The 14,498-nt window shown below is 42.7% G+C and overlaps 7 protein-coding genes across 7 annotated transcripts; all 7 read left to right on the top strand.

Annotated features, from left to right (window-relative positions):
- Positions 1–51: 51 nt before the first annotated feature.
- PHALS_11772 (vacuolar protein sorting-associated) lies at positions 52–3,036 on the top strand (the record flags this gene model as incomplete). Its single annotated transcript, XM_024727191.1, has 1 exon — positions 52–3,036. The coding sequence occupies one exon, from the start codon at positions 52–54 to the stop codon at positions 3,034–3,036; it is 2,985 nt and encodes a 994-aa protein (XP_024577793.1).
- A 96-nt stretch (positions 3,037–3,132) lies between these two features.
- PHALS_11771 (vacuolar protein sorting-associated) lies at positions 3,133–5,748 on the top strand (the record flags this gene model as incomplete). The annotated part of the gene is made up of 1 exon (XM_024727190.1): positions 3,133–5,748. One exon carries the CDS (start codon positions 3,133–3,135, stop codon positions 5,746–5,748), a length of 2,616 nt encoding a protein of 871 aa, XP_024577792.1.
- Positions 5,749–6,869: 1,121 nt separating this feature from the next.
- Positions 6,870–7,209, top strand: PHALS_11770 (uncharacterized protein; the record flags this gene model as incomplete). The annotated part of the gene is made up of 3 exons (XM_024727189.1): positions 6,870–6,924; positions 6,980–7,095; positions 7,156–7,209. The coding sequence occupies 3 exons, from the start codon at positions 6,870–6,872 to the stop codon at positions 7,207–7,209; spliced, it is 225 nt and encodes a 74-aa protein (XP_024577791.1).
- A 3-nt stretch (positions 7,210–7,212) lies between these two features.
- On the top strand, positions 7,213–9,442 carry PHALS_14531 (uncharacterized protein). Its single transcript, XM_036407480.1, has one exon. It carries the CDS (start codon positions 8,390–8,392, stop codon positions 8,828–8,830), a length of 441 nt encoding a protein of 146 aa, XP_036263177.1. The 5' UTR covers positions 7,213–8,389; the 3' UTR covers positions 8,831–9,442.
- On the top strand, positions 9,443–10,273 carry PHALS_11769 (uncharacterized protein; the record flags this gene model as incomplete). The annotated part of the gene is made up of 1 exon (XM_024727187.1): positions 9,443–10,273. The coding sequence occupies one exon, from the start codon at positions 9,443–9,445 to the stop codon at positions 10,271–10,273; it is 831 nt and encodes a 276-aa protein (XP_024577789.1).
- A 788-nt stretch (positions 10,274–11,061) lies between these two features.
- Positions 11,062–11,952, top strand: PHALS_11768 (uncharacterized protein; the record flags this gene model as incomplete). Its single annotated transcript, XM_024727186.1, has 4 exons — positions 11,062–11,409; positions 11,477–11,546; positions 11,611–11,760; positions 11,828–11,952. The coding sequence occupies 4 exons, from the start codon at positions 11,062–11,064 to the stop codon at positions 11,950–11,952; spliced, it is 693 nt and encodes a 230-aa protein (XP_024577788.1).
- A 375-nt stretch (positions 11,953–12,327) lies between these two features.
- On the top strand, positions 12,328–14,343 carry PHALS_11767 (uncharacterized protein; the record flags this gene model as incomplete). The annotated part of the gene is made up of 1 exon (XM_024727185.1): positions 12,328–14,343. The coding sequence occupies one exon, from the start codon at positions 12,328–12,330 to the stop codon at positions 14,341–14,343; it is 2,016 nt and encodes a 671-aa protein (XP_024577787.1).
- Positions 14,344–14,498: the final 155 nt, after the last annotated feature.

Raw genomic sequence — 14,498 nt, 5'->3', positions numbered from 1 at the left:
TGATCCTTTATCTTTTTGATCAAACTTCTTCATAGTCCGAACTTCCTGGAAATGGACGACTCTCTACCATCGAACAACATTTGGCACGTAGATTATAATGCGACTGTAGCTAAAGACGCTGCCATGGGATGGCAAGGTATGGGTTTTGTTCTAGGTTTTAACGGCATAATGTTTCTCGTGGCGCTGGTTATTTTTCAAGCGGGTGCACGTAGTACTCGTTTCAGTCTCTTTCGTTTTGGTACGACTTCTATTGTATCAGCAAGTGCGCAAGAGGTGGCACACTTTACGCTTGAGAAATGGAAAGATTTACTATGGCGTACACCAATTCGAAACACTGACGTTGAGCTTCGACTTGGTCCCGAAGGCACATTTTATCTATTGTATCTGAAATACACTGCACGGTTTCTAGGCGTTCTGAGCATGATTGCGATGCTTGTGCTGCTTCCTTTGTATCTTACAATCGGAGCAAATGCCATGAATCAAGTCGAAGCAGCTGCAGAAGCTGCTGTTGAGGATATCCAAGCTATTGCCGATAAATCTGTTCAACAAAGTCTTGATCTATTTGCGAAAGAAAATGCTGTTGATTCTGCAGATACTTTGGCTAATGGTAGTGCATCAAGTCAAGAAGATGGTGACAATAAATGGTGGTCGTTTGCACATGCTACGATTCGAGTAATGCCACATGAGTCGCCGTATCTTTGGGTCCCCGTCGTCATGAGTTACTTGACGACATTTGTGTTTTTAGTATACTACCGACAATTGAAAGCATTAACGACCATTCCGACGCATAGTTTGGAACAGAAGACGAAACATGAATTACCTCAACGATCGTCATCTAGTCTATCATCGGTAGGGCAGACAGCAGGAGAAGGCGACAAAAGTCGGAAGACTGAACAAGAGAGTAGTATGTTGGAAGCTGTCGTGTTGTCAACGACTGAGATTGCTGAGAACAAACCTTTGCTTGACAACAATTTAGGCAAAGATAAGCACCACGGCAAGACAATGAAACGCTCACCTCTTATTGGGATGCAGCCATCGGCACTTAGTAATCGATCTCTGTTTGTTAATCGTGGATTACCAAAATATATCCGTGAACAGCGCGTATTGCGTCTACTGGATGAGGTTTTTCCTGGCTACGTTGACGAGGTGTGTGTAGTTTATAATCTAGCTGAATTTCATAATCTGCAAGCTCGTCGTCGTGAAGAAGAAACGCAACTGGCCCGTATGAAGATCCTACATGAGCGCGCGCTCAATGGTAAGAAACCATCGTGGTCACTTCGGTTGTTGCCTGGTACCGTCATGCTGCCATCTTTTCGACTGCTTCTCGGCAACTTGTTTTGTTGTTACAGATGGTGTGTCAAGACCATACCAATGGAGGAACAGGTTGCGCAACGTGTGAATGACATAAAAAAACTTCGAGAGCAAGAAATGGCGTGCCTCTCGCGTATTTTACATGAAAACAAAGGTGCAGGTCGTGCGTTCATTATCTTCAAGTCTGCACGACTTCGAGCTCGTTTTGCTCGTCGCGTTCGTAATCAAAGTATCACGTCTATCTTAGCTCGTTTTCCAGAACATATCCAGCCGCGATTAGTACGCTATGTGCGTGAACTGGGTTTGACTCGATGGCACCTGGAAGCAGCTCCTGAACCTGACGATATTGACTGGCAAAGTGTCTCGTTTCCATTTGCCAAGCGTACAGTTGTGGTGATATTAGTAAATGTCTGTATTCTTGTGGTTCTGCTTTTATTTACGTCTCCAATCGCTGTCACATCCGCCATATCCAGTAGCTCATCTTACTCGACAAGTGCTGCTCAATCGCTATCCGACCTCGTGGCACATCTAGGCGATTTGTTGAAGAAAGTTTCTCCTCGTATGGCAAAATTGATGGCAAATTACATTCCCACGCTCATCCTTGTGATGATCAACGCCGTGCTATTAAATGTTCTTCAACTTGCTGGTCGTATTCAACCCATTTCAACCGATTCAGCCAAAGAACGTTTGATCTTACGGACTGCATCCGTCTACTTGATTTTTAACACTATTTTTGTACCAAGTTTAGCGTTCATGTCAATTGATGCCGTGCTCTTGTATCTCGAAGACGATGGAGAGGTGCTTGGAATGCTTGGTACACTCTTTCTTCATAATTCTGGCATCTTTTACGTCGACTATATCCTCCAGCGTTGCTTTCTTGGGACAGCTCTTGTGCTACTACGAGCTACTGAGTACATTAAATTTTCTTGGACAACATCACGTGCTTTAACGCCTCGGGAAAAGGTGCAGGCTGTGGAAGCAGATCAATTTTATACTGGTACACAATCAGCTACGCAGATTAGTACATTGACAATTGTGCTCATGTTTAGTACCGTTGTCCCACTCATTCTTCCGTTGGGTACACTCTACTTTTTAATGCAGCACGTTGTGGACAAATACTCGTTACTTCATGTTCGGCGTCGCATTAAAGGACGTGGTAGCATTGCGCGTACTGCTACGCATGGTACATGTGTAAGTTTGTTACTATACCAAGGTGCGATGAGTGGTTTTATTCTCGAACGTGGGACCACAGCACAAAGCACTGCCATCTTCGTACTGCTTATGGGAACATATATCGTTGTATTATGGGGATATGTACGGGACAAGGAGCAACAGCATCGCATGATTGCTCGTGGTGGACACCAGCGTATTGAGACTAGTCCAAGTCTAGAAAGTACTGGCATGTCCATTAAAGAAGGTGCATTTCCTCTGAATATGTTAGTTTCGGATGAAAGTGTAGTAAATACAAGCAACGAGCATGGTGAGCCTGAGAAAGCACCAGCTGGAGAAGAAGAAGCTTTACCTACTGAGTCTCGACGTTTACTCGAGACTCTCAACGAGACATCACCATTGCTCATGTACCCAATAAATAGCGAATCAGATGTACTTCCATGTCTCGACGCTAACTCCAGTGATTGGTATCGAGAGCCAGCACTACGTCAATCTATGCGCATGAGCTTTGGCCCGCAGGATCTTGGTGACTATGGCACCTGGCGTCAGGTCTAGTAGTGTATATCCCAATTATTATGATTTTTCCTCAAATATAATGTTGTCCACATAAACCCTCCCTTGATTCCGCATCCGGAATCACTTATTGTTAATATGGAGACCGAGTGGCATACCCTCGGCAAAGTGCAGTATCAAAAATGGACCGTATACGGCATGAATTGGGCGTCGGAAGGTGTGACAGATCTACGAGACTTTATGACAGCTTGTGCGCCATATGGTGGACCCATTGCACTGTTACGAAACCCGAAGAAACTTGTAAAAGTATCGTCGGATGCGCCATTAACGCGTCAATTGCTACTTTTTAACGCCTGTGGCCAAAAACTTGGTACTGTCGATTGGAAACCGTTTGAAGAGAAGAAAGAGACACTTATGGGGATGACCTGGACCGACGAGCTGCGTCTGCTATGTGTCTTTGCTAGTGGGACTTGTGTTGCTTTCAGTATGACAGGTGACGAAGAGACGCGCTTTGCATTGTTTCCATCTACTTCAAAAGACAAAGTTGCGACATTTGAAGCATGGGGTGGGGGTCTCATTGCGCTAACCGAGAAGATGGTGCTAGTTCAAGTGCTCGAAGTTGACGCTGTCCGACCAAAAGTGTCGCTATTGCCCGATTGTGGACTTTCGGATTCAAATCCACCAACTTGTATGGCTATTCTTGAGCCTAGATTTTTGAAAAGTATTTATCCAGAAGTACTTTTAGGATCAAGTAACAAGTCACTGGTTATTGTAAGTAAAGACGGCGGTGCACAAGATATGAAACTCCAAGACTCGATTGCTGCACCAATTTCATCGATTGCAATTGCTCCAAACGGGTTGTTTATGGCATTATTTACTCAAGATGGTATTTTAACAGTTCTTAATACGATGATGGACAAAAAGATTTTGTCATTTGATACTCAGAGTAAAGCAAGCCCTTTGAGTATGTGCTGGTGTGGTGAAGACTCGGTTTTATTGTATTGGCCCAGTGCAGGATTGGTCATGGTTGGACCGTATGGATCTTGGCTTCGCTTTCCGTATTCGGAGAGTGTCGTTTTAGCTCAAGAAGTCGACTGTTGTCGAGTCTATACTGCATCATCTCATGATCTTGTGCTTCGAGTTCCTACATGTGTTGAAAATATCAAAGGTGTAGGCTCGACAGCTCCTGCTGCAATGCTATACCAAGCGCTAGATGCATTTGATTCAGGTGATGCAAAAGCTGATGAACACATTCGCTTTATCATGGGTCAGAATGCACTGGAAAGTGCGATCAAAGACTGCATTGATGCAGCAGGTAGTGAATTTGACTACTCTGCCCAGACGACATTGTTGCGTGCAGCGTCGTATGGAAAGTGCTTTGTGGATTCGCCTTTGGATGCGTCGGCAGCTCTTTCGGGAAACTCAAATACGGGAGGTGGCAACGTAATGATGGATACGGAAATGTTTGTCGAAATGTGCCGTAAAATTCGCGTGCTCAATGCACTTCGACAACAGGAAGTTGGTTTTCCATTGACCGTCACACAATTTGATCGTCTGACAGCTGAAGTGGTTGTGAGTCGCTTAGTGGCCATGCGACACCACTTTTTAGCGTTTAAAATCTGCGAGTATCTAAAAATTCCAACAGATCGCGTACTGGTGCATTGGGCTTGTGAAAAGGTCAAGGCAGCAACATCTTCGGACGTTTCAGATGAAGAACTTGTGGCGCTTGTACGCAAAAAGCTTAAGAATGCGACTTTAGTGTCATACGCTGACATTGCGAATTGTGCTGAACGTGTGAATCGTCGACGATTAGCAACCATGTTCTTAGATCTAGAAGAAAACGCATCGGATCAAGTCCCGCTGTTGCTGTCCATGGGCGAGTTTGAGTTGGCACTGCGCAAGTCGCTTGAGTCGAGCAATACTGACTTGGTTTACATGACACTTTTCCATCTGGAACGTACGCTGCCATCAATGGACGAGTTTCGTTACGTGCTCAATCGTGAAGCAATGTACGCTGAAGCTGTAAATCTGATGCTGTTGTACTATCGCGAGACCAAAAGCTCGAACATCCCGGCACTGTGGACAGACGTTGCTAGCGCAAAGAACGATCTGTTGCTTTCATTTAAGTCATCGGACGTCGAGGAGAAAGTTACTGTTCTTAAGGATGCAATGATCAAGTACACAAATGCAAAGCTGCCATCTCATGCGAAATTAACTGAAGAACAAATTGAATTACTGCAAGAACAAGTCAAATTGGAAGAGAAGCCGGAGAATGTCAAGCGTCGTAAACTTGTTGGTACGTCCATCTCGGATACGATGAAAATGTTGCTGTGTGATAGCAAGTACGAGCCCAAGTTGCTGCCGATTGTGGCAGCGTTTGCTAAGAAGTTTAAAGTTCCGGATAAAAGGTTCTATCGCGTCAAGATAAAAGCTCTTGCCGAGACGCGTCAATGGGATGCGCTGCACAAATTTTCTATGGAAAAGAAGAATCCGCCGTGTGGGTTCAAAGCATTTGCGGTCGCGTGTCTCGAACAAGGCGAGAAGCAACAGGCTGAAAGCTACACGACTCGAATTACGTCTGTAGATGAAAAGTTCGAAACCCTTATCCGCTTGGACTTGTACAGCGATGCGCTCCAACTATCGATCAAGCTCAAGGATCCCGAGAAGCTCACAACAGTACGCAATCTATGCAATGACGACAACATCTGTAATCAAGCCGACAAAGCTGCGATGGAATTGGGTTTTGTGTCATAACTACAGCAACTTGAGGGTAAGACGCGGCTAACTTGAGATAGGTGAGCGAACTGCCGCATTAATAATGGGATCAAAGTGTGCGTTCTTCGAAGTATAATTCATACGCTTATTCCTTGAGTCATTAGGCATCCGACAAGGCGTTCGGTTGCATGCTGCTTAAGGTTGTCATTGCGAAGATCGGGTTAGCATCGTGCTTAAATTATATAACACCTTAAAATGTTACAATCCTGGTTCGAAAAGTTTGTTTATCTTTTTCAGAGATGTGACTATGCGTGTGGTGACAATTTGCAAGTCTTCGGTTCACGCCCGTCGTTGCGCAAGATTGCCTATATTTCGATAAATTTCTGCACTTGAAACTTGCTCGAACAGGATTTTTAAGATCGCTTTCTCTTTCAAGAACAAGCACATCTCGCAGTAAGACATACATACGATGTGTTGAATGGATTTTATCAAAACGTACGTGTGCAGATAAACCAGCCACATTATAGAGAACTTGTGTGAGTACAATAGTATGCAGAATGCACAATGTCAGATAAGCCCCAGTCTTTCTACTGTTCATGTGTTTGTCCAATCGGCCTCAGACGCCTGCGTACAGTACAGGTTCGCAGTGATGATGAGAAACTCAACGTATTGATATGCTGTAAACTAGCATCTTCCCGCATACAGAGTAAAGACTCGACGATTTTGGTAGATTAGGGTCGGAAAGAGGTTCCGATCCTATAAAGATATGTAGTAAGCACGCCATCGTATCGTGTGAGCATTGATAACTGAAGTAGTACGCCTTGAGGATGAATAAGATATTATGAACGAGAATTCCCAACAAGATGACCGAGAGATAAAATCATTCCGACCGAGATGTGGTTATCATGTGTCTCAATAGTTAAATGAGATCACAAGATTGATGGAACATCGAATTGATCACTAAGTTTGCGCTGGAATGACTAACTTGATGATTTGGTAAGGAGCCTTAGCGTCGTTTGTTCGCATGCTTTCAAATCGTCAAGATTTGATGAGATTGCGATCTATATGCCCAAACGGACGAGCTATTGCAACTATACGTCTTGTACTTGTCAAATCGTGTTTAAAATGTCAATGGAAAGACTTAACTTTTGTCTTTTCCCATGGAAAAAGCAAACAAGGAAATGAATTGCGGATCACTATCCTCTTTTGTCTCGGGTAACGCTTGGACTTGACATAGGTTTGTTACAAATCGAATTGTTCGTTTTCGTAGGTTTTGATGGTAAATGGAAAAGTCGCGCGGGTCTCTCCACGAGAATTGTAACAATTTTCGCGGCACGTTGTCGCACCGAAAACATATCGCGTTCCCCTACCATTAAGCAAATAAAAGTGCGTCGTTCTCAAGCTCATTTGCGGTGTAGATGTTGACAATAGTTACGAAACGGACAGACACAAGAAGTGCATTACTTGCATTGTGTCGAGATTCTTTTCTGTAACCAGTGACATTGTTTAGAGGGATAAGAAAATTGATTGGTGCTTATCTGGAATGTGGGTCGTCAATCTTTCAAGACGAGCCAGATCACTCAATACTCTGAAGGTGCATTTGAAGACTTAAGTGGTGGTATAATTGCGGAGAGCATTCAAAATTTCTCCAGATGAGCCATTCTGACGTGGTTCTTCAAAACCTGCTTTATTTTCACAAGGAAGCCAGTAAAAATAGACGAAGAATTCAATGTCGACGCATAGTTCGACCACCGAAGCAGTGCACTGTGCATCGCTCAATTTCTTTCCCGGATGTTTGGACTGCGCTCCTAGCCATAAAATGAGGTGACGTCCAGTTCCGATATTCGTTGTAAAGACAAGTTTAACTTCCTACTTAGTCTCTCATCTTCTTTTTGCAGCGCAGATGGCAAGACTCCGACGGCAGTATGTGGAAGGGCAATGAATGCAAAATTTTGTTGTGAAAAGAAAATTACGATCCTAATGATTTCAGACATTCAGTTTACTGCATCTTTCAGATGATAAAAAGACCCCTGCACACAACACTCTGTTGGCAGGAGTATGACATAGAGACACGTATGTAGGCATCAAGATGGTTTCGTGAAATGATTATGACCAGATATAGTGATCGTACACGTCAACGAGCTTTACAAGAGCTGAGAAACGCCTCTTTTACACCATAAGCTTAAGTTCAAGGTGGATTTCTACGAACAATACGACAAGATAAGACTCTGTCGTAATCACTTAACAAAGCCGCGTCTACTAGATGGACAAAAAGCCCATAGATAATACGAAGCACTGGCTTGTCTAAAGATTTTCATTACGGCTGATAATCTGTCGTTTTTCGCTCTGAGAGGAGAAATCGACGAAATATTTAGTGATTGGAGCATCTGTGCTGAGAGCGTCGTACATCCACGGTATCCAACACATAGAAACAATCACCTCATGGTATGCCATGTATACAAAACCGCATGGTGACTCTCGCATCACACAGATGATCGCATAAGTATCGCAAGTCACGAATATTTTGACCACGTCTTTCGGCACAGATTTGGACATTTTCTAACAGACTAAATGTGATAATGGAATGCAAAGAGATTAAATAAATGATTCAAGGTAATGAGTGAGGTTATAAGATGATTTGGTCAAGTATCAGTCTCTCGTGTTCGAATTTTGCAAGTGTATGGATAATGTACCAATTGGCGCAAGGGTGTCCATCCACCCGCTACTCGCGACTGGAATTGAAAGCGCCATAATCCAGCCATGTACTGTACATATAGAAGTACATGCTTTGTATCACTGCGTCAATAATCAAGCGGCAACGACACATCATCATATTATCTGCTCGATGGGGAGCCAAAAGAATTGTGCTCAAAAGCGGCTGGTACAAGCAATTCCTTGTGTGCGTTCAAATGAGACCGTAGTTCGCACAGATATATATACCCCACATACAATCCATGTGTGTCCACATGGTGGTGTGTGCTCTTGGTATTTATTGTATCTAAATACTATGTTCGATGATGGATCATGTGAAGGAAGTACAATACGTTGTATGATCACGGAAGTGTGTGAGTACTTGTACAATCTGACGCTTTTTAGCTGTTTACGGCTCGGACGTACATAATGATGACACATTGCTTTTTCTCCTTCTTACTAATACTTTATGTACAGTACGCAATTTCTCCCCCTTTTTACTGACAGTATCGTGTTTATTCTCTCAAACATGTACAGTTCCAGTATTGGTACTGTACCCCAGTAGGGTTGCAAACTATTAGTACAGTCGAAGGTCGACTCTTCTACGTCTCGACGAACCAAGAATCAGTCTGGATGAATCAAAAGAAAGTGAAGAACGTAATAGGCGGGAGAAGGGATCTAGTGCGAAGAATATGTAAAGCAAGACTATTCCATCACTGAGTCATAGTGAGCCAAGCATTACACGCTTCAAAAAGATTTAATTTGAACGTGATTTTTCTGACGGATGGTAGATCACATAAATACTTTAGCCAAGTGAAAGGATTTGACACTTGCTTAAAGAATGTGTCTGGTATTTCGTCTAGACAGAATATAGTGTCGTCTCTGCGAGTGATTATCACGATTTCTCTGGTGGCAAATCCTGTTTAAAACTCTTGCCAGTCGCCACAGCTGCTACGACCAACACGTCAAGGTACAATTCCTCACTTTCTCACTTAGCAAAACACCACCCCACAAGCAATCTCTTCACTTGATCAAGTAAACGATGCAAGTTGGTTCGATCGACTCCTCCCGTTTGGCACCACTTCTTCACGCAATCTCAATGCCATCCGAATTGTACCCATTCCCACAAACGTACCCGACCATTCGTCTACCATCACTCGCACCTCGCTTACCCACACTTCCAAGTCTCATGACCACACTTGCGGCACAAGGAAGTTATACTGGTTCATCTAGTAATTTATCACCATCAAATACGTCGTCATCGATCTCATATATCTTAAATCCACCAACTCGTCAAGCGGTCGAAGTTTCACACCACATGATTCAACACCAATTGTACCTCCCAACTTCTTCATCTAATGTGGTGTACCATCCTTACAGGAATACTGTTCCGTCAGTACCTAGTTCCATGCAATCAACTGAGACCAAGACGCAACCGAAGAAGAAACGTAAGACACGCATTTGTAAGTCTGAAGGTTGTGAAAAATACGTGGTAGACCGTGGATTGTGTATCCGTCATGGTGGTGGTAAGCGTTGCTCTGTTGAGGATTGCAATTGCCGAGCGCAAAATCGTGGTTTGTGTTGGAAACATGGTGGGTACACACGCTGTACCGTGGAAGGATGTACAAAACGTGCCAAATCACGTGGCATTTGTTGGTCCCATGGAGGTGGTACTCGCTGCAAGCATGGTGGATGTTCCAAAATTGCCGTCTCACATGGATTGTGCTGGGCACATGGTGGTGGAAAACGTTGTTTAGTGGATTCGTGCCATAAACCTGCGTACGAACGGAATGGTAACCTTTGTGCTGAACACGGTTCACAACGAACTCAAAGGGAACAAACGACAGCTGCATTTACACTTGTCACGAATTAAAGTAGCGAAATTCTCGTGTAATTTATATAAATACGTCCATAAATTGTTTACATGTACAAACAGATTTATTTGTACGTGTGAAGAACTCGAAGATAATTACTTGCTAAATTTACGTCTTGATGTCATGTCATATCTTTGTCTTGATATAATTGTAGCTGGAAATGTCCACAGTAACAAGAAGCTTCAGAGCCACATGTCGTTTAATAAGGTACACACTATCCTCATATGTTCGTTTGTTCAACCACTTTAGTGACCAAGGTAGACAGTAAATTTGACATTTTAGAGTTAATTGATGTTTACGATTCTAAGTCTTGTCCCATAGCGCTTGAGCCTCGAGATAGTGACTAATGAACCTGTTACACAATTGGTTTCTTATCGTGTCACAGAATGGATCTAATCATTGTACTCTTCTTCTTATCGTATGTAATAGACACTGGATAACCGTGTGGACAGACAAGCATTACCTGACGATAATACGATGCTTGAAATTCCTAACTTTTCATCTAATATGATGCTTTAATTCTTTGTGTAGTGGAAAAGCCAGATATCAATCCCAAGAGTCCTTCGCTGTGGGACTGACAGAAACCATGATCCAAATTTTACGGCCATCTTTGTATATGTACCTAGTACCTGTCGTAATCGATTCAATGTCGTCGAAGTCACCACTCTGGTCGCAAAGGTAGTAAACATGGTCGGACTATGCAACATCTCGGTCGTACAGTACGGAAACGAGATCAGTCGTCAGTAAGAGACGTAGACTTCAAATTTCACATCGTAGCGAGCACATTATGCGTACACTATCATTTCATGGCTTATTCATCGAGGCTGGTGTGCCATCATCGACGTCATTGTTGTCACCTAATGCAACATTTGATGCCCTTGGTACCTATGCAGATACCGACACGACACCTAAAGGCTCTATCGATTTTATTTTAGGTGATGCTGCTCAAACTTCTATGATCGTATCGTCAAAGGGAAAGTCAGAACGAGATAATTCTTCGACTGTCTCAAAGCACAATTTAACAATGCTATCGGATGCGGCGACACCTAAACGTAAGAAACGAAAAGCTCGCATATGTAAGGAGATTGACTGTGATAAATATGTCGTTGATCATGGTCTGTGTATTCGACATGGGGTGCGTACAATTTTGAGTTTGTACATCTATGAGATTGCAAGAAATAAGTCTTTGTCTTTGAATGTAGGGAGGTAAACGATGTAGTATTGAAGAGTGCAATTCCCGAGCACAGAACCGAGGACTTTGCTGGAAACATGGTGTGTGCGTACAAATTTTATTAAACACATGGATGAGAGTGGACTCACTCGTTCTGTTTTGTAGGAGGGTATACTATTTGTACGGTGGAAGCTTGTACCAAGCGTGCCAAGTCACGAGGTATCTGCTGGTCACATGGCGGTGGTACTCGTTGCAAGGAAGAAGGATGTGTTAAAATTGCGGTCTCACTTGGTCGTTGTTGGGCACACGGAGGAGGTACATGCAGAATTTTACAGTTTCAAATGGCTATCAGATCTCTTATCATATATTGACTCATGTACAGGCAAACGCTGTTCTGTTGAAATCTGTCGAAAGCCTGCGTCTGAACGAACAAACAATTTCTGTACGGATCACTTTGCGTGGTACCGTCAGGTGAAAGAAGCGAAGTCTACAGTCACCAGTTCTTGATTTCGACGAATCGAATGTTCACCTTATTGTAAGCAGTGCATGAAGCAATATGATATTAGATAAGTACAATGCAATCGATTTTGAGGATTCTACAGCTTTGAAAAATACGTTCGTACGTTCCATACGTATATATACTACCGAACATGGACGCATGTACGTTCAAAACTTACACTTTTCCATTCGACAACTTCTCGTAGCGAATCTTTCAATCGTACATATCTTTTCGTCAATTTTACGTGATCTTGTCGTTATGTAGGTGCAGAATACACGAAATGTTACTGAACAATCACTAGTAAATACTATGTCGGATAAATATGAAATATATCATTTTGCACCTACGAACGAGCAGTCGCTTTCGTCATCTCGTCTTTGACAATGCACTGGAAGCTGCAAAAGCTATTCGACACCTTCATCTTGATATTAATGCTAGTATTAGACATTCGAGATCTATACTACAAAACTCAATGGCTTGGACCAAGCGATGCCTATGTATTTACGACTAAAACTTCCTTTCTATTCGATAATATATCCAATGAAAACAAAAGTCCAAGCGGAAGTTTGACTGGGTGGCGTATCTTTCACGATTCTTGTGACCTTCAAGCTTTTCCACATGATAATAAACGTCAAAGCTCTCACTTTCAATATCTAAATGTTCTAGCAACCAATTGTTCGGCTCCTGATGGTTTAATCGAAGAGATGAGACCTCATTTCTCAACAATGTTTCTTACAAGTGACATTCGCGTTGATGCGATGGCCTTTGCAGCATGTCAATTGCTCTATATTTCAAGACGGCCACCATTATGTCAAGATGCAATGGTCACTAATTTCTTACTCAGGTATCGACTTGATTCGCCTAAAGTGACGAATAGTATGATGGCCTCGCCAATGTCTGCAGCTGAGCGTGAATTACGTTCTCTACTTGATGTCATTGGCACAAGTATACCACTTAGTCGAGTTGTTTGTGTTGGAGGCGTTGAATTCCATGAACAATCAAACGATGTTTCTTTAAGACCAATTTTTGGTTGTGCTGGTCCAGACATTTCAATTAAAACTGTAGCTTTCGTTGGGCATTTTGCAACAAGTTTTGACGCCTTACAAATGAACAAAGCTCATCTCATGGCTGATGATATTGAATTTTTTGGACTGCACTTCTTGTTTCGACAAAATGCCATTCGATCGTATAAGTATCTGTTATCGAAATCGAAAAGACCAGATATGGAGTTCGTACAAAGGAAAATAGAAGTGACGACATCGTTAAACATGAGTTGTTCCGGTTTTCTTTACAACTTTATGATTGTTTTGGACGTTGTGTTGCTAATAGTACACTTTTGGACTAGTTTAGAGCTCTTTGAGCATCTCATTCGTTCGCCTCTATTGCAAAAACTTACGAAAAAAGAAATGGAAGATCAAGGACATGTAACTCTTCTCGCTCACTCACTTGTGCATAGTACACCTGTTGCAATTCTCACAACTGTATCAGCGCTTTTATCGTGGCTCTTGCTGTATCCACACACTGCTGTATGGGATCTAAGTCACGAAAAAACATCACTCTCGAGTGTGGAAATCCATACGCTTTTATCAGGATTGCAAGTATGGATTCTGCTCTTGCAACTCGTACATGTCGTATGGGGATTCTTTGTTTTTCTTGATGAAGGACGAGCCTACATGTTAGCAACACGTACGTACATTTCTAGTATCGAACTTGTAGCTGCAATTATTATGGCAGGCTACTTACTTCATAGTCGATTGCTATTGATTTTGCCGACAAAGCATATATTGGAACACCAACAAGCTGTCGATAGTGCTGCATTTCCAGGACATATGACAATAAGCAACGCGTTTGAAGATAACGCACATCTGCTACCAATTCGTGGGTGCAGCTCTGGATTATGGATGGTGTATACTCCCTTATTCGAGCTTTTGCTTCTCTCATTTCTATTTGCAACCATCGGCTTGATAACTCGATATCTTTATCATCGTCGGAAAGCCAAGCATGGCAGTACTGCCGTTGTTGGAGTCGATGAATCGGAGCCACAGTCGTCGCAGACTCCAACTCGGACTGAGTTTTCCTCCGCCCAGGCTGCAATGGCAGGGTATAAACGTCTTCCACTTGAAGAACTTTTAAATATTCCAATTCGTTCGAAAGACATTGTACGAAATGGCGCACCTAATAGTTTGGAGAAGACTGTTGGTGATGAACAATATCTTTGGTCAGTGCAGTGTCTAGCTCATGGATTGTTGCTGGAAAGCAATCGATTTCTCAGCACACGACGTGGTTTCTATCATATTTTGCCTGTGCGAGAGCTTATGGATAGACAAAGCAATGAAAATCAGAATGTTGAGACAAATGGGTCTCCTAAACGTCGAAGATACACGCTGAATCTTCACTAGACAAGTGATTGATGAAAAGTGCTAGTATTCTACCAATTGCGAGAATCGCTTTTTGCTGATCGGTCAAATGACACCACTCATATCGCTAACAGTTTTGCATAGCATCAATATATTTGATCCTTCTCATCAACTAAAAGAAGCCTATTTCATATCAA

This window comes from Plasmopara halstedii (assembly GCF_900000015.1).
Source record: "Plasmopara halstedii genome assembly, contig: Scaffold_555, whole genome shotgun sequence".
In the NCBI taxonomy this organism is placed as follows: Eukaryota; Oomycota; class Peronosporomycetes; order Peronosporales; family Peronosporaceae; genus Plasmopara; species Plasmopara halstedii.
This window is presented reverse-complemented; position numbering and strand designations above follow the sequence as displayed.

Coding starts and splice junctions, on each gene's coding strand:
- PHALS_14531 (XM_036407480.1), top strand. CDS start 8,390: ATGGATAATGTACCAATTGGCGCAAGGGTGTCCATCCACCCGCTACTC.